The 17,639-nt window shown below is 56.0% G+C and overlaps 3 protein-coding genes across 6 annotated transcripts in view; 1 reads left to right on the top strand and 2 right to left on the bottom strand.

Moving 5' to 3' along the window:
* Positions 1–8,844, bottom strand: part of XAB2 (XPA binding protein 2) — a 13,595-nt gene extending 4,751 nt beyond the window's left edge. Inside the window, exons 1-12 of the mRNA XM_032252016.1 lie at positions 8,725–8,844; positions 6,700–6,848; positions 6,293–6,416; positions 5,808–6,005; positions 4,705–4,839; positions 4,446–4,610; positions 2,619–2,763; positions 2,058–2,209; positions 1,499–1,618; positions 833–964; positions 494–625; positions 296–409 (exon numbers count right to left, since the gene is read on the bottom strand). Coding sequence (XP_032107907.1) covers positions 296–409; positions 494–625; positions 833–964; positions 1,499–1,618; positions 2,058–2,209; positions 2,619–2,763; positions 4,446–4,610; positions 4,705–4,839; positions 5,808–6,005; positions 6,293–6,416; positions 6,700–6,848; positions 8,725–8,775 — 1,617 coding nt within the window. The 5' untranslated portion in view covers positions 8,776–8,844. The remainder of the gene's footprint in view (positions 1–295; positions 410–493; positions 626–832; positions 965–1,498; positions 1,619–2,057; positions 2,210–2,618; positions 2,764–4,445; positions 4,611–4,704; positions 4,840–5,807; positions 6,006–6,292; positions 6,417–6,699; positions 6,849–8,724) is intronic.
* A 105-nt stretch (positions 8,845–8,949) lies between these two features.
* On the top strand, positions 8,950–10,878 carry LOC116532663 (protein PET100 homolog, mitochondrial). Its single transcript, XM_032252008.1, has 4 exons — positions 8,950–9,096; positions 9,831–9,917; positions 10,082–10,105; positions 10,727–10,878. Exons 1-4 carry the CDS (start codon positions 9,070–9,072, stop codon positions 10,808–10,810), a joined length of 222 nt encoding a protein of 73 aa, XP_032107899.1. The 5' UTR covers positions 8,950–9,069; the 3' UTR covers positions 10,811–10,878.
* Positions 10,865–16,267, bottom strand: PCP2 (Purkinje cell protein 2). 4 transcript variants are annotated; one of them, XM_032252003.1, is made up of 6 exons: positions 16,088–16,267; positions 15,465–15,699; positions 12,667–13,135; positions 11,971–12,097; positions 11,645–11,769; positions 10,865–11,063 (listed from the first exon to the last, which is right to left on the bottom strand). In XM_032252003.1, the coding sequence occupies exons 3-6, from the start codon at positions 12,715–12,717 to the stop codon at positions 10,944–10,946; spliced, it is 423 nt and encodes a 140-aa protein (XP_032107894.1). In that variant the 5' UTR covers positions 12,718–13,135; positions 15,465–15,699; positions 16,088–16,267; the 3' UTR covers positions 10,865–10,943. The 4 variants fall into 4 exon arrangements, with proteins under 4 accessions (XP_032107894.1, XP_032107895.1, XP_032107896.1 ...); XM_032252004.1 differs by lacking the exon at positions 16,088–16,267 and having other exon boundaries at positions 11,971–12,085; positions 15,465–15,583; XM_032252005.1 differs by lacking the exons at positions 12,667–13,135; positions 15,465–15,699; positions 16,088–16,267 and adding an exon at positions 12,207–12,543.
* Between the last annotated feature and the right edge of the window lie 1,372 nt (positions 16,268–17,639).

Here is a 17,639-nt window from a genome sequence, read left to right as displayed (position 1 = left end):
TCTCAGGAAAAAAAAAAAAAAAGGAATTCCACAGTGACATGCACAAAGCAAGCACCACACAAAGCCACAGGGAAAAAGCAGCTATGTGTAAGCTGAGGAGAGAGGTCTCCGGAGGAACCAGCCCTGCCCATGCCTCGATCCCAAACTTCTAGCCGCCAGGACTCAGAGAAGCTGGGTCTCTGCTGTTCAAGCCACCCAGTCTCTGTTGTGTCTCGAAAGCCCCAGCAGACCTGTAAGCTGTCCCTGGGGAGGGACACAGTCCTTCGGGGCCTCTGGGTCCGCCCTGGCCCCTCACCTTGAAGCTCTCCTCGAAGTACTTGTGCTCCTCCAGGAACATGGCATAGTTGATGACGATCTGAGGTGTCGCGATGCGCAGGTCCAGGATGCGGTCGTACACGGCCTTGGTGGACTGCAGGGATGGGGAGGGGACAGGTCGGAGCTGGCCCTGGAGCCGAGTCTGGGCCCCAGCCCTCCCTGGCCACAGGCAGCTCACCTGGAAGGTGCCAAGGCTCTCCTCCAGGTCGGCGAGCATGGACCACACCTTCAGTGACTTGTACACGCGGTTTTGCACGGGCTCTGAGCCGTCGAAGTACTCGGCCCGGCGGGCAGGCAGCGCTGTGGCCTTCTGCAGGGGGAGAGGGTGGCCGGGGAGGCACTCAGGGGCTGTTCCCGGCCCTGGCCGTCCAACCCGCAGCCCCTACCCCAGAGCTGGGACTGTTCTCACCCACAGCTCTCACCCCAGAGCCTGGCCTGTTCTCACCCACAGCCCCCACCCCAGAGCCCGGCCTGTTCTCACCCACAGCCTCCACCCCAGAGCCCGGCCTGTTCTCACCCGAAGCAGCCGCAGGGCCTCGTCATAGTTCTCGTGCCGGAGCTCCAGCTCCCCGCACTGACACCACACGCTTGCCAGGTCATCCACCTGCTTGAAGTTCACCTTGGTGGCCTTCTCCAGGATGACACGGGCCTGCCAGGGAGGACAGAGGCCAGGCTGAGACCCTGCCTGCCTGGACAGCCCCCACCATCAAGGGTCAGAAAGGCAACTGTGCACACAAATGTACAGGCACAAACATGCATCTGTGCACACACAGCCACACACCAGCACGCACCCAACCACGCACACAGGCACACGCAGTTATCCTTACATGTACCCACATCCATGCACCCAAACACGCACACACACATGCACAGGTACATTACACACACACACACACACACACACACACACACAAAGGCACACAAGTGCGCACACATCCATGCACACACCTGAACACGCACGCACACATACACACAAGCACACATACATCCATGCACACACACCCCCCGTAACATGCACACACACACAAGCACACACATGCAGGCACACATCTATGCACAAACATATGCAATACATCCATTCACACACAGGCACACACATGCATGCAGCCACAGGCACACACACATCCATGCACATGTGCACACACACACGTACATACACAGGCACACACAGCAGGGTGCTCACATCGTCCAGCTGCCCGTTGTCCTCATAAAACTTGGCAAATGCCACCCACAGAGTGTGGGGCTTGCCTGTGGCCTTGAAGGGGTCCACCGTCTGCACAGCCTCTGTGTAGGTGTTGATGATCTGGGACAGGAAGGAGGAGGTCATATGGGACTCAGGACCCTGCAGGTGACTGTGGGGGCAGAGCTGTGTGGGGGCAGAGTTGTGGCTCTGAGGAGCAGGGCCTGGAGGGTGCCGTGACCCCTTGGGGAAGAGGCCAGGAAGGAACAGCAGCCCTGAGGGGTGTGGCCAGGAGGGAGCTGGGGGCCCCTAAGGGGCGGGGCCAGGAGATGGATGCCCCCCTAGGGGGCAGGGCCAGGAGAGCTGTGGCTCTGGAGGCAAGGCTAGGGCAAGACAAGAACCCCAAGAACAGAGGTAGAGTAAGACCTACTAAGCACAGTCAGGCCCCTAGGAGGTAACATGGGTAAAGGTGGGTGGCTCCCCAGTTCTGCAGAAAACTGTGGCCCTGAGAGGCTGGGCCCCTGTGGCCCTCAGGGGCAGAGCTAGGGCAGGCTTCGCACACCTCCCGGGGACGGCCCTGGTGCAGGGCGACACGCTTATGCCACTCGTGCACATGGTGTGGGTTCTGGCGCAGCAGGACGCTGTTGAGGAGCAGGGGCCGCCGGCTGATGAGCTGCTCGAAGCGGGCTAGGCGCAGCTCCAGGTCCACATCGTCTGGGAGTCACAGACATGTTCATGAGGGGTGGAGGCCCAGGATGCAGGTCCCCGCATGCCACCACCTCAGCTCCCAGCCCTTACTCTGCTCCAGAGCCTAGCCAAGTGCTCTGGGCCCTACATACTCAGCTTGGGGGTCTACCTGAGCCCTGCCCCAAGCCCCAGCAGATACCCCATCCTACCCCACTGTTCCCCTAGCCCTTTTGCCCTGCCAGGCTCTGGCCCAGGCCTGAGATGTGACCCAATTCCTGGCTCCTCCAAGACCCCCACACCACCTGCCTCCACCCAGCCTCTTGGCTGGCCCCCAGCTAAGCCTCCTGGGGCTGCTCCACCTAAGGCATGCCCCACCCCCACCCGCCAATGTCCACTCAGCTCTCTCCCCACCAGCCCAGGGTCCCTAGAGGCTGACCCTCCTCCTCGCGCCCCAGCTCTGAGGCGGTCTCCATCTTTGCGGCGATCATGCTCTCCTCGAATTGGGCGTAGCTGTCAAACACCTGTGTGAAGTCCCGCACGGTCATCACTGTCCGGATGGCCTCCTCGTACACGTCCCGAGCCTGTGGCGACCCAGAGGGGGAGGTAAGAGGAAAGTGACACAGAGAACAGGCAGCAGCACCCTCAGCAGCAGCCCCACTCTGCAACCCGAGGGCCTTCCAGGCCCTCCCGTAGCACCTCTGGGCAGTGATCCCAGCACAGAGCCTCAGAGTCAAGTCTTCTCACCCCTACGCTGCTGGGGTGATCCTGGGACCTCCTCAGTAAACCAGGTGACTGCCCTCTGTGCACAGTGACCTCAAGGCTTGACTGAGACACATGTGTGAATCACTTGGCACCCAACGGGTAGCCAAAACCCCCCAGCGCCTAGGGGTCCACCCTGCAGGGACTCTCACCTCAGCGCATCCTCGGAGGGCTCAGACTTTGCTCCAAAGCACCCCTCTCCCCTGCCTGACCCTCTTACCCAGTTCACCCATCCCCCAACTGCTCACCCACCCCAGCTCAGGCCCCCTCTCTTTACCCAGCCCTGACGGGTCTTACCCTGCTGCCTCCGACAGCCTTGGCCTACACATGTCCCTGGAAGGAGCGCTGGGAAACGCATGCCTGCTCCCACCCGACTGGTGGCTCCCCAGTCAGCAGCATCGTCAGCCTGTTTGGCTCGCAAGGCTCCCAACCTATCTTCTCTGAGTTCCTGTGCTTCCCTGCTCTCGGCTCCAGCCCCACTCTGCTCCCACTGCCTCAGGCCATCCCCTGAGCTTCCCGCTCCAATGCCTGACAAGAGACATAGTCAGCTGACCCCTGAGAGAATGGCCCCCACATGAGGTACCTACTCAGTGCTGTGCCTGCATTACCGTGCTGACTGGTGATAGGGAGGGACTGCCACCCTGATTTTACAAATGAGGATAAAGCCACGTTAGAGGCAAAGCCACACAGCCAGAGGGGGAACTTGGAGCGCAAGTCTGGCAGACTCTAGGGTTGGTGTGCTTGCGGGAAGGAATGTCCCCCTCCCCTCACTCGGATGGCAATTGTGTGCAGGGACATGCACGTCTGTCACAAATACTATGTTTTCTTTCTTTTTTTTTGAGATGGAGTCTCCCTCTTGTTGCCCAGGCTGGAGTGCAGTGGCGCCATCTCAGCTCACTGCAACCTCTGCCTCCTGCCTGCCTCAGCCTCCCGAGTAGCTGGGATTACATGCGCCTGCCACCACGCCTGGCTAATTTTTGTAATTTTGGTAGAGACAGGGTTTCACCATCTTGGCCAGGCTGATCTTGAACTCCTGACCTTGTGATCCACCTGCCTCAGCCTCCCTAAGTGCTGGGAATACAGGCATAAGCCACCACGCCTGGACTGTTTTCTTTTTCTTTCTTTCTTTTTGAGACAGTGTTTCACTCTGCTGCCTAGAGTGTAGTGCTGTGATCTCAGCTCACTGCAACCTCCACTTCCCAGGTTCAAGCGATTCTCCTGCCTCAGCCTCCTCAGTAGCTGGGATTACAGGTGCCCACCACCATGCCTGGCTAATTTTTGCATTTTTAGTAGAGACGGTGCTTCACCATGTTGGCCAGGCTGGTCTCGAACTGCTGACTTAAGTGACCTGCCCCTCTCAGCCTCCGAAAGTGCTGGGATTACAGGCGTGTACCACCACACCTGGCCATAAATGGCACGTTTTCTGCCTGTGCATTTGTCAATGTATGTCCCCGAGTGTCATGAACCCCGCCCTGAACCCAGAGCCCCATGCGCTTGTGTGCACCTTCTCAAAGTGGCCACTGCGGATGTAGTAGTCGGCGAGTGAACACCAGAGCTTGCCCAGTTGGTCAGTGAAGCGGGTGAGGCCCCCACGGATGATGGCGTCCACGTTGAGGGACTGGACCTTGTCCGGGTTCTGGGAGATGAGGTCGCACAGCTCGTGCCACAGCTGTAGGGCATGGGGCAGTGGCGGAAAGAGTCTCAAGCTCAGTCACAGAGCAGGGCGGCCCTCCCACCGAGCTCCCAGTTCCTGGGAGGCCCACCTGGTAGTTGGACTTGCCGGCCTTGGACACAAAACGCTCATCGTTCACCACTGTGGCCAGGCGCTGTGCGGCTTCATCCAGCCGGTCACTTGACTTGAGGTATTCGATGTACTCCTCGGCACTCTCGGGACTCAGCTGGGGACCGACCCACCCCTCAGGCAGTCAGTGGGGCGGCAAGGCCACACCCACATCCCAAAATTCAGTGGCTCTGGGGCGTCCCTCCACCCATTTACCACTGTCTTGGACAAAAGCAAGCCCTGTCAAACCAGCCTCAGCCCCACTAGTACAGTCCCGGTTCCTACTGGTCTAGCATCGGCCCCACTGGGTTAGGCGCTTAACCCCCTATGGGTCCAGCCTCAGTCCTAACTAGACCATCTTTGGACCTTCTGGGTTAGCTTTGACCAACAAGAACACAGCCTTGACTGCAGTGGTCTAGCCTCAGTCCCAATGGTCCAGCCCTGGTCCTTTTGGGTTAGACTTTACCTTCCACCCATAATGGGTCCAGCCTTGGCTCCAACGCTCCAGCCTCAGTCCTAACTGTTCTAGCCTTGGCCCCTTTGGGATAGCCTTGATCCCATGGGTCCAGCCTTGACTACGGTGTCCAGCCTGGGCCCCATGGGTCTAGCCTCAATCCTGACTGTTCCAACTTAGACTCCAAGTGTCACAGAACAGATACTGTAAGTTTGAGCAAACCATGCCACACTCCCACCCAGCTGGCGATTCCACTCTCCACCCTGCCTGCTGTACGTCCCCCATAGTTCTCTCCACCTCCTATTCTTGGCCCTCATGGCTGTGGTTTTACTCTGGTTCATGCCATCAGCTCAGGTGCATCTGTCTTCCTAGTGAGACAAAAAGGTCCGTGCAGACAGGGAGTGTCTTAGTCACATGGTCCTCAGCACCCATCTCTATGTCTAATACGAAACTGGTATAAGCAAACTGTTTGGAAAATAAACACAAGAATCATGAACAACAAAACACAAGTGTCTCCAGGAGCCTCGTCCCACATACTATCTGTTGGGTGGCATCCTACACAGAGCTGGTGTCCCATTGAGGCTGCTTCTGGAAACCCTAACCTGGGGAACCAGCACACCTGCTGGGCTCACCTTGAGGAAGCGCCGGTAGCCACGCACAGCTGTCTCGGGCAGTGGGTGTGAGCGCAGGAAGCGCAGATACAAGGGCCAAATTCGAGAGTGCTGTGTGATGGGCAGCGCCCGGAGGGCACGGTCGAAGGTGCGGCGGGTGTGTGTGACACGCCCCTGGTCCATCAGGAACTGGCAGTAATCCAGCCACAGACGGGGCATCTGGGGGTACGGAGAGAGGCGGCTGGGGCTAAGCCATGGACTCCATGACCTGGCCACAGACACTCGATGTCCTATGGCTGAGCCACACCTAGGGCCACCACATAAATGCAGGGAGACCAAGAAACCCCCAGCTCCAGGACTGAGTCCAACCCAACTTCCCATGCAGAGAAGCAACAGGACTCCAGGCCCCCACCCCTATTATGCTGAGCCCAGCCCCCACACCCACCGCACCCACCACCATGGACTGAGCCCCACCTCCCCACTCATCGCCTGGCGCAGGCCCAAACCTTGTGCATGAACACAAAGGCCCTCTCATGACAGTTGTTGACATCTTCATAGGCGGGGTCGGTCACACAGCGATGCTTCACCTGTGCCCGACGTGCCTTCAGGTATCGGTACCAGAGTTTGTAGCTGGGGAACAGGAAGGGACAGACGCTGATTGGTCAGCTTTATGGACCCTCCCAGGACCACCTGCCCCACCCCAGTTGGCAACTGTGGGAAGAAGGGGTATGCGGGTGGTGGTGGCATGTCTCAGCAATGATGGGACAGACTGGGACATCAGGGAAGGTGTGCTGACCCATCAAAGGATTTACAAGTCAGCGATGGAACACAATCACCTGGGACCTATTTGCCAATTTTGTTATATCCAGGTGGGGTGGGGGCTGGTGGGCAGGGCAGCTGAAGTCATTCCCACCTGCAAGGCAGGAGCTTGAGTGCCCGCTCATACAGCTGATTGAGCCTGGGCTTCGGGGAGCCCTGTTTGAACTCAATGTAGCGAAGCCAGCATTTGACAGAGAACTGGTTCCGCATGATTTCTTCCTCATAGGGGAGGTCCTCTTCCTCCTGCCAGGGCCAGGGAATGGGAAGAAGAGAGACCTACCCTCAGAGCCTGCGTGCAGCACCACCCCACTACTGGGGCTCAGGTCCAAACTCTGGACTTTTACCCAGATCATGCCACCCACCAAGGAAGTCAGGTCACTAGATGCCCAGACAACAAGACACTGGTCCAGAACTTTACTCTCAGAATTTGACTCCCCACAATCGAACCCAAACCATCAGACTTCTCAGTCATTAGGACTCTGGGTCAGGCATGAGTTCGCATCACCACCTGCTCTCTGCCCCAGATTATCAGACTCCTTAGACACCAAGGCCCTGGCCCAGATGCCAGGCCTCTGTCCTGGACACCAGACCTCACTTCTTCAAAACATGCCTCTTCAGCTGGGCACAGTGGCTCACGCTTGTAATCTCAGCACACTGGGAGGCTGAGGTGGTCAGATCACCTGAGTTCAGGAGTTTGAGACTAGCGTGACCAACCCAGAAAAACCCTGTCTCTACTAAATATACAAAATTGGCTGAGTGCAGTGCCTCACACCTGTAATCCCAGCACTTTGGGACGCCGAGGCAGGCAGATCACCTGAGGTCAGGAGTTCAAGACTAGTCTGACAAACATGGAGAAACCCTGTCTCTACCAAAATTACAAAATTAGCCCGGCGTGGTGGTCCATGCCTGTAATCCTAGCTACTCGGGAGGCCGAGGCAGGAGAATTGCTTAAACCTGGGAGGCAGAGGTTGCAGTGAGCTGAGATCGTGCCATTGCCCTTCAGCCTGGGAACAAGAGAGAAACTCCACCTCAAAACAAACAAAATTAGCCGGGCATGGTGGCACAAGCCTGTAATCCCAGCTACTCGGGAGGCTGAGGCAGGAGAATTGCTTGAACCCGGGAGGCAGAGGTTGCAGAGAGCCGAGATCATGCCGTTGCACTACAGCCTGGGAACAAGAGGGAAACTCCATCTCAAAACAAACAAAATTAGCCGGGTGTGGTGGCACAAACCTGTAATCCCAGCTACTCGGGAGGCTAAGGCAGGAGAATTGCTTGAACCTGGGAAGCAGAGGCTACAGTGTGCCGAGACTGTGCCATTGCACTACAGCCTGAGCAACAAGAGCAAACCTCCGTTTCCAAAAAAAAAAAAAGTGCCTCTTCCCAGATACCAGGCCTTTAGCCTCTCAGCCTCCCCCTGCCACCACCCCAGGCCCAGATAACCAAACCTTTATCTCATCCACCAGGGCTCTCAGGTCCAGATTCCAAAGCACTCTGCCCCACAAGTTAACTAGGCTTTTATCTCATAAGAGGAGTTATGGTCCAGAGGCCAAGCCTGTAACTCTGGACACCAACAATCTGATGAAGATGTCATGCCTCTACTCCAGACAGTAAATATTTCATTGGCCATCGCCTCACAAGCTCCACATCACTACGGTTCTTCTAGCCTGGCCACCAAGTCTTTACCCCAGAAACTGCAGTACTGCAGTCCAGGCCTAGACCGCTACCCAGAAAACCAAGCCTTCACCCCAGAAACCAGAGCCCAGGCTTCGTAATCATGCCTTTACTTCAAACACCAGTCTTCACCTCTCAAGATTCAGTTATGCCATCTCCCTCCTCTCCCATTCCCTGTACGCCCCCATTTCCGCCCCTGGCTTGGGAGGCTAGACGCTTCATTCACTTCGACAGTAGTTTTCTACTCAGGCCCTAAAATACACCACCATATCTTTCCTCCTGGCCAGTCCGGTGCGGACATCACTATCCGGTCTCTGGCCCGTTAGGGTTCCCAGCCCAGCCTGGCAGCTTTGGCCTAAACCCCCTTGGCGAACAGGCCCCGATCCCCTGCGGCGTCCAGGCCCCAGTGCCCCAAGGCAGGCCACCCCCAGCAACTCTGTAGACTCACGAAGACAAGGTCCGGCCGCTCGGGCCGGGAGAGTCGCGCCATCACCACCATTTTCCTGGATGCCCAGGCACAGTCGAGAGTCGCGCATTTATGACGTCTACCAATGACGGCCCGCCCCTCCGCGCCAGACCCACTTTCTATTGGCTAAATCCTTCTTGACTGACAGGCCTGCGTTTCGACGACACCAGCGACTGGAAGCAGATAGCGGCGCCCGAAGACTACGTCATCAGAACACACGCTGGTCAATCAGCTTCAGCAGTGGAGCGTGCGAAACACCAATGAACTTCTGTCTTGCGGGAGTGTCGGCTTTGGGCGGAAGTGGCTTTCTTGACCGGGAGAAACGAGATGGGGGTGAAGGTGGAGGTATTTCGGGTCAGTGAATACAGGAGTGGGTTGGGAGGCTGGGCAGGGGATCTTCCTGGATCTGAGGATGAGGCTGGAGATCGAGGACTTTTCAAAGGAAGAGGGCGCTCCAAGGAGAAAGCTCTTGAGATTTGAGAGGAACCTTTCTGGTTGGAAATCCAGGAGAGGGGACGCTAGGTTGGGGGTTCTCGGATTTGGGCTTCTGGGTTTGGGGACTGTGAGAAGGCTGGTGTGACGAAGGACCTCAGAGAGGGGTGACCAGAGAAGGGGGCTCTAAAGAAGGAAGACTTAAGATCCTGGGGCAGCTCTCGGGCTCGTGGTGGGTGGGTGTCTGATAGGAAGACTCATCTAGACTTAGAGAAGTAGAGTTGAAGAGTGAGTCCTCCTGGGCTTGGGGGTGCTCCCGCGATCTTAAGTGGGGATGAGTAATGAGATCTCCAGGAGATGCTTTTGAATGTAGCTGGGGCCTGTATGTGTGTGTGTGTGTGTGTGTGTGTGTGTGTCTGTCTTTGAGAGGAAAACTCCATTTCATAGGGGACTTTCAGGAATTAGGCCTCCTGGATTATAGGAGTTACGCTTTAGGGCGCGAGACTTGGGAGTTCTGGAGTTCTTGGGGAGGCCCTGAGGAGGAGCTCCTGGACTATACAGTAGAATGGGTCCCCAGGCTCTCAGCATCTTCTACATGTTGCTTGTGGAGGGGGGGAGCGGCGGGAAATCACCTCATCCACCCTCTGCCATTCCAGATGATACTCTACCTCACTTTCCCTGTGGCTATGTTCTGGATTTCCAATCAGGCCGAGTGGTTTGAGAACGATGTCATACAGCGCAAGGTGGGCTTAAGAGGAATGTCCAAGGGTTCGTTCCAGAGGTGGGAGAGGGTGCGGGGCACCAATCTGCTGGGGACCCATGTCTGCCTCGCATGAGCCTACCTTGCCCTGGGTGTGGGGCTCTGGAGGGTCTTGACTCGTGTCCCAGCTGTGACTTTTCCCTACAGAGGGAGCTATGGCCATCTGATAAGGTAAGCGATCTCCTCTTCTTTCTACCCCGGGGATGGAGGAGGCTGGATTCCTGTGTCCAGGATGGGTTTCAGATGAAAATTTTAGGCGGAGTGCAGTGGCTCATGCCTGTAATCCCAGGGCATGGGAGGCTGAGGCGGTAGATCACTTGAGGTCAGGAGTTCAAGACCAGCCTGGCCAACATGGTGGAACTCCATGTCTACAAAAATATCAAATTTAGCCAAGCGTGGTGGCAGGCGCCTATAATCCCAGCTGCTCAGGGGCTTGAGGCAGGAGAATCACTTGAACCCAGGAGGCGGAGATTGCAGTGAGCCCAAGATTGTGCCACTGCACTCCAGCCTAGGCAACAGAAACTTCATCTCAAGAAAGGAAAATTTTATCCTCGGCCATGAGTAGGGAACTGAGCGCAGAGGAGTGGGTGGTTTTCTTATTGCCTTCTCCTGGAAGAATGAAGCGGATCTCACTTGGACCCCATTGTAATTGGCAGGGGGCTTCCAGTAGAGACGCTGAAACTTGACGCCATGTCTGGGCAGGGTGGTGAGAGTGGGAGTGGGATCTAGGCCCTGAGATGTGTACCCCTCCACCCTTCCTGTCCCCCTTCACCCCTGCTTCCCCGCCCCTAGCGTCAGGAGCTAGAAGAATTCAAAGAGAGGATACGGAAGCAGCGGGAGGAGAGGCTCCTTCGTGCTGCCCAGCGGAACTCCTGAGGCCTCCAAGTGGGCGTCCTAGCCCCTCCCCTGATGAAATATACACATACTCAGTTCCTTGTTGCTCATGGAAGTGTTTTATTTCTTTTATCAGCTTTTGGGGGCCAAGTGAGGCCCAAGATGGCTCAGGCCCTCAGGGGCCTTGTGTTGGGGGCTGGGGGCTGCTGTTCCGACGGAAGCCAAGAGCAGTCGGGTCCTGAGGGGTGAGCAAGGGTTGGGGACTGAGGGTCCCAGCTCGTTTCTGTGCTCCGTCCTGTGGATGAAGAGGGGTCAACCAGGGGGAGGGCTCAAGGGCTGTGCCAGCCAGAGGTGGCAAACATTGGAGAGAGAGTGCTGGTGGGCATGTGTCCCACCTCATCCTCAGCACTGGTCTGTGTCTCCCCTCAATATCTGCCATTTAGGGTGGTATGTGAGTGTGAGGTGGCAGGTCTTGGGATCCTCACTGGGGTCTTGATCAGAACCTGAGCTTCATGTATGTATGACATCAACACATGTGAGTATGCAATTGTATGTATCCCGTACGTAAGCTCACACACCCTCCTCTCTGGGATATCTTCCTAGGAAGGGGTCCTATTTTCTCCCTTTGGCCTCCCCAGAATCTTCAGACTTGGGGGCAGGAGCCACAGTTCCAGCTGTAGGTCTGACATTGGCATGGCCCCTGTATAACCTTGGGCCCCTCTACCCCATGCCTGGGCCTTGGTCCCTCTATCTGAAGTCAGGGCAGAGGATGGACAGAGGTGGGGCAGTCCCTATCCCTCCTCGCTGGTGTCGGGGGCAGGATCGAAGAGCACAGCCTGGCGGGTTTCTCCTCGGCGCCGACAGAACATCACATACCTTGGGCCCCATGGGCTGGAAGCCAGGCAGGCTACTAACTGTCACACGTTGGTCATCCATGCGGCGGCCCTGGGTGCTGGCCAGCATGTCCATAAGGCTGTCCATCTCGGGTGTGGGGCCGCTCTCTGTGTGGATGTAGACGGACTTCAGAGGACACAGCTGGACTGGGACCCCCATCCCCACCCCACCCCTTCACCCCACACAGATGCTTCAGGGTGCACCACCACCTCCCACACGCCGTGCCCCCAGGCCCTCCAGATGACCACTCGCCGTGCACTCCCGCCCCATTCATGCCCCGTGGACGGCATCCCTGTGCCCACGCTCACCGCTCTTGGTGGTCTGGCCTGGCCCGGCCTGCAGCGAACAGCGCTGCCCCTCCATCCGGTCACCCTGCACGTGGCTCAGCAGATTGAAGAAGCCCTCCTGGTCTGGGGAGCCCGCCTGAGGACAGACTTGCTCAGTCTGGTTGGCCCTTCAGCTTGGGGCCCCTCCCCAGCCCTCCCAGCCCGCTGGCTCCCACCCTGACCCCAGGGCCTGCCATCCCCTCTTCCTTAGATCTCACCATGGTCCCTGCCGATCCCCTCTGCAGAGCTGCTCTGAATGAGACATGAGTCTCCTTCTCAATCCCGGCCCCCACCCCAGTGGCCCCAGCTGGCAGTGCCACTTCACGTGGTGCCGCCTCAAGGGACAAGCTGCAATGCCAGCATCCCGCTGTCCTAGATTGGGGCCTGTGGAGTGTGGCCTGAAAGCTGGGACATGAATCAGGGAAACACAGCCCAGGAGCCACCCCCAGGTCCCAGCATTTCCCATCAACAGGGGTCCACACGGAGAGCTCTGCCCTCTACCCTGGGGCCTGGCACTCAGACCTCCAAGCCCACCAGCCCCTGCCTGCAGCCATAACTGGATCAGGGGGTCCTAGGGGACCCACTCGCTAATTAGGTGCCCTACAAACTAATTAGTCTTGCCAATTATGGGCTCTGAGACCTTGAGCTGGGGCCAGGGTGGGGGCAGGGCCCTCTCACCTCCATGCGGGGGCCTGAGCCTTCCTCTCTCTTCTCCTCCAGATCCATCATGTCACTGGACTCCAGTCACTTTCCTGCTGGCCTCTGTCCCAGCCCGGTGCCAGAGAGGGCCTTTTAAACGTCTGGGACGTGGGGGTGTGCCATCTCCAAATCCCTAGCTCATGCCCCATCTGCTCCCACCCAAGCTTAAGCCCCATAAAGATCATCCAGATAATTGTTTGCCCACAACGATGCCAGATCTGGCATGGGGGGTAGGGGGCAGGGTGACCTGAGCTTGGACCTCGCTGGACCCAGCAGCAATGACCGGACCCCCAAGGACTGTCGGGTGTGGTGTCACAAAAGGCCTGAGCAGTGTCCCTGCAGTTGGAGAAGGCAGGATAGGGTGGTAGCCGGCTTGGGTGGGGACTTGCAGGTGTCCCCACCCAGCCACCCAGGTCTCCCTGCTGGCTCCTGGAAGGGCAGCTGCCACCTGCAGTCAGTAGAGAAAGAGGAGGTTGGAGTCAAAGTCCCCTTCCCTGCCCCCTTCCCTCTCTGTACCCTCCTCACACACCCCCGGCCAGCCTAGCTCCAGCTCTGTCTCCTTGGCAGCAAGTCAAGGGTTCTCCCAGCCACCCTTCCCTCTACTCACTGTCCCTGGGGCCTGGCTGCTGGCCCCAGACCCCAAAACAAGAAGGTCTGGGATCTCTTGTCCCCATGCCACCCAGATGCCAAGTTGAGCTGTCTCCTCTCATCTATCACGCCAGCCCCAGGTGGGAACAGGAGGCGAGTCTCCCTGGGGACAGAGGCAGGCAAGGAAGAGAGGATGTCCTCGCTTTCTCCCCTGAGCTGCTGTGGCTTTCCCTCAGTGCCCAAGGAGGGGATGCCACTGGGAGGTCCTCATCCCCTTCCCTGCCCTCCCCAAGACACCTTTACAGAAACCAGTGGAAGTTTCATCTCAATGAATGGGCTGAGCTTTTGCCACCTCTGCCCGAGGCTTCCCTGTTCCACCAAGGGCCAAGTTCACACCCTCTTCCTCCATGCAAGGAAGTGTCCCCCTCCTCAGCGCATGTAGCCCTCTCCTTTCCTGGGACTCCCAGAGCAGAGTGTTACAGACCAAATGGCCTAGAGCAACAGAGATTTACTTTTATTTTATATATGTACATATATATATTTTATAGAGATGAGGTCTCACTATATTGCCCAGGCTGGTCTCAAACCCCTGGGCTCATGTGATACTCCCATCTGGGCCTCCCAAAAAGTACTGGGATTACAAGCATGAGCCACCATGCTCAGCCTTTAAATTTTTTTTTTTTAACAAAATGTATTGAGCCAACGTTCTGGAGCCCAGAAGCCTGAAATTAAGATGTCGGCAGAGCTGTGCTCCGTCTGAAAACTAGGTCTCAGGATCCCTCCTTGCCCCTCCCTGGCTTCTGGCAGTGGCCTGCTGTCCTTGGTGTCCTTGGCATGTCATTGCACCTCTTCAGTCCCTGCCTCTGTGGTCACATGGCATTCTCCCTGTGTGTCCCAGTCTTCCTATAGCCATCTTTTTTTTTCCCCAGCCATCTACACAGAATCAGGGAGACATCTGATGATCTTACAAGGACCCAGTGACGCTGCGTGAGGGGCCACCTACTCCAGCATGATCTCATCATCACTGCTAATATCTACAATGACCCCATTTCCAAATAAGGTCCAACTGGGAGAGACTGGGGATTAGTACTTCATATCTTTTGGGAGTTGGGGTGGGATGGCTGGCCCTATCAACTCTCCCTCCCCACAACGGGTCAGCCTGAGAAGCTGGAGGTGGTTCCCCTCCAGGATCTGGAGAGGCCCCTGCCTTCCCCTGCTCAAAACTCTTCCCTGGGCCCCAGTTGTTCTCAAGACAAAACCCAAACATCTTAGGGTTGTGGAAGTGTTCTAAAATGGATTGTGGTGATGAATGCACAACTCCAAAAATACTAAAAGCCATTGGCTTATGCACCTTAGGTCAGCAAGTTACATGGTATGTTAATTATATCTCAGTAAAGCTGTTAAAAAAGGAGGAAGGGGCAGGGTGCACCTAAAATCCTAACACTTTGGGAGGCCAAGGCAGGAGGATCTCTTGAGACTGGGAGTTTGATACCAGTCTGGGCAACAAAGAGAGACCCTGTCTCTTTAAAAAAAAAAAAAAAAAAAAAACTCAGCTGGGCAAGGTGGTGTGCACCTGTAGTCCCAGCTACTTGGGAGGCTGAGGTGGAAGGATCCCTTGAGCTCAGGAAGTCGAGGCTGCAGTGAGCTATGATCATACCACTGCCCTCCAGCCTGAGCAACAGAGTGACACCCTGTCTCTTCACAAAACAAAAACAAACAAAAATGGGGAGGAGAGAGAAGGAACAAAGGAATAGAAAAGGAAACGAAAGGAAAAAATAGCCAAACTCCTTCGTAGGGTCACCACCCACAAACAAAAACGGGGAGGAGAGAGACGCAGGAACAAAGGAATAGAAAAGGAAACGAAAGGAAGAAATAGCCAAACTCCTTCCTAGGGTCGCCACCCATCCTGGTTTGCCTGTGGCTGTCCTGTTTTTAGCACTGAAAGTCCCGCATCTTGGCACTGGGATGGGTCGGTCAGACCTCATCCTATAGAAGTGTGACCCCTACTGTCCCCACCCTCCCTCCAGCCTTCGTAAGTTCGTGGCCCCTCCCTTCTCTACTGGACACTGCTGTAGGGCTGCTTCTCAAATTCCTTCAGGGATAACGTCTAAAGGCTTCTTCTTCAGAGAGGCCCTCGGGAGTCACCCTCAATAAAGTCCCCTCCTACCCCTGCCTTTCCTGGTACTCACTGTCACATCAGTTTATTTCCTTTAGGGCAGCACTGATCCTTTTCTTGTCTTCTTTTCTTTTATTTTCTTTGAGACAGTTTCTCTCTTGTTGCCCAGGCTGGAGTGCAATGTTGCGATCTTGGCTCACCGAAACCTCCACCTCCCAGGTTCAGGTGATTCTCTTGCCTCAGCCTCCCGAGTAGCTGCGATTATGTAGCGGGGAGCTGGGGCAGGAGCCAAAAGCCTCAGCCTATTTCTATATAAATAATGAAGAAGAAAGTAACTAGAAATATGACGGTAGTAGTTATTAGCTATTCATGTGATCTTAGTTATTCATAGGTGATCCTAATTCTTTTACTAATGCCTCTCAGGTCGGAAGTGTGAACCTGGGGAGACACTGTGAAAGGAATGACCCTAAGGCAACTCGCTTTAAGCCCTCTCGCACGCCTGCATAAGGGCTGCTGGAGGGCGCCTTGGTGTCAGACCTGGGAAAGTGCCCGCTGTTTAGCCAGCTAGGGAAGGAGCCGTCCAAGATGCCTGAGACGTCTCCTTCCCCAGAGGAGTTAGGAGAAAACTCGGCCCCTCCAAGCTCTTGCGGTGGGCCTGATGCTATCAGGAAGGCCCGCAGACATCCAGGGGCTTACCTGTCTCTATGTCATGCTGTGGTTCAATGGTCACGTTCCACGTCCACTCTCATGTTCCGCTTCTGCACCTGGTTCCTTTTTTCTTAGAAGAGATAATCAGTAAAAGAATATGAATCTTAATGTTTTTGTTCTTTCCTAACAAGTATGGAAAAAGTGCTGATGCATTAGGCTCCTTACCTCATCTCGGCTATGTGAAATTCTTGAGCCCCTACCTGTATGACATGTGATGTACTTGACCCTATCACTGCCATGCCCTATCTACTCTGCCCCCAGTCACTGACCACCAAGGCCACGCCCTACCTACCCTGCCCCTAGATTTGCAACTCAATAAAGGGAGAGCGTCTAGGCATTCGGGGCCACTGCAGGACTCCACGATTTGGTTGGCAGTGGACCCCCGGGCCCAAACTCTCTTTTCTCTGTGTCTCGTGTCTTCTCTTTCTACAATTTCTCATCTCCACACCAGCAGAGAGGGGCTCACAGAACCCTACAGGGTTGGACCCTACAGCATTACAGACATGCACCACCACACCCGGCTAAGTTTGTATTTTTAGTAGAGATGGGGTTTCTCCATGTTGGTCAGGCTGGTCTCGAACCTGAGCAACAGAGTGACACCCTGTCTCTACAAAACAAAAACAAAAATGGGGAAGAGAGAGAAGAAGGAACAAAGGAATAGAAAAGGAAAGGAAAGGAAGAAATAGCCAGGTGATCCGCCTGCCTCGGCCTCCCAAAGTGCTGGGATTACAGGCATGAGCCACCGCACCTGGCCTCATTGATCCTTTTCTATCTCCCCCAGGCCTCTGGGTCTGATTCACTCTCCATGTCCCATGTAAATGGCAGGGAGCTTCGTACCTTTATCAACACGACCGCGTGAAGTAACCAGCTCAGACCACCAGGAGTCTATTTGTACACATACCTCACACCTTAAGTCAGAGACCTCCCGCGTGAAGGAACCAGCTCAAACCACCAGGAGTCTATTTGCACACATACCTCGCACCTGAAATCGGAGACCTCATTTGTATGGGAGCTGCTGGGGCTGTGCTCTCTACACCACAGGACACAGCAGGAGTAGCCACTGAAATTCCAAGTCGAGTGTGGATGTGTGTGTGTTTGCCAGCATTTGAGGGCGTCACTCCCCATGTGTGTATCAGCATGTGAATTCGATTGTTGGCTCACGAGGGTAAACGTGGCTGCACCCAGAAGAGAGTAAGACTGTGACAGGCGCTCCCTGGGGACAGGATCCTGGCCAGAATCCCAGGAGGCTCACTCGTCATGGCCTTGGATTAGGGATCCCGCTAAGCCTCGGTTTCCTCCTTGGCAGCGCACTCCAGGTGGGGGGCACGGGCAGGACTGAATGACAATTACATCCAGGTGTCTGCACACGAGGTCTCCCATCCTCCTAAATCCATCAAAAGTTATCCAAGCTGCTGCTGCTTCTACACTTTGAAGTACAGAAGGCAAGTGGGTCAAGATCCCAGAGCCAGACAGTGGCGGCCTGGTGGCATCGAGTGTGCACCGCGTATCTTGCAGACAAGGAACAGCCCCGGGAAGCTGG

This window comes from Sapajus apella, unplaced genomic scaffold, assembly GCF_009761245.1.
Source record: "Sapajus apella isolate SASKATOON/1434 unplaced genomic scaffold, GSC_monkey_1.0 scaffold77, whole genome shotgun sequence".
Classification (NCBI taxonomy): Eukaryota; Metazoa; Chordata; class Mammalia; order Primates; family Cebidae; genus Sapajus; species Sapajus apella.
Note: the sequence above shows the minus strand (reverse complement) of the source record. Positions and strands in the feature narration are given on the sequence as shown.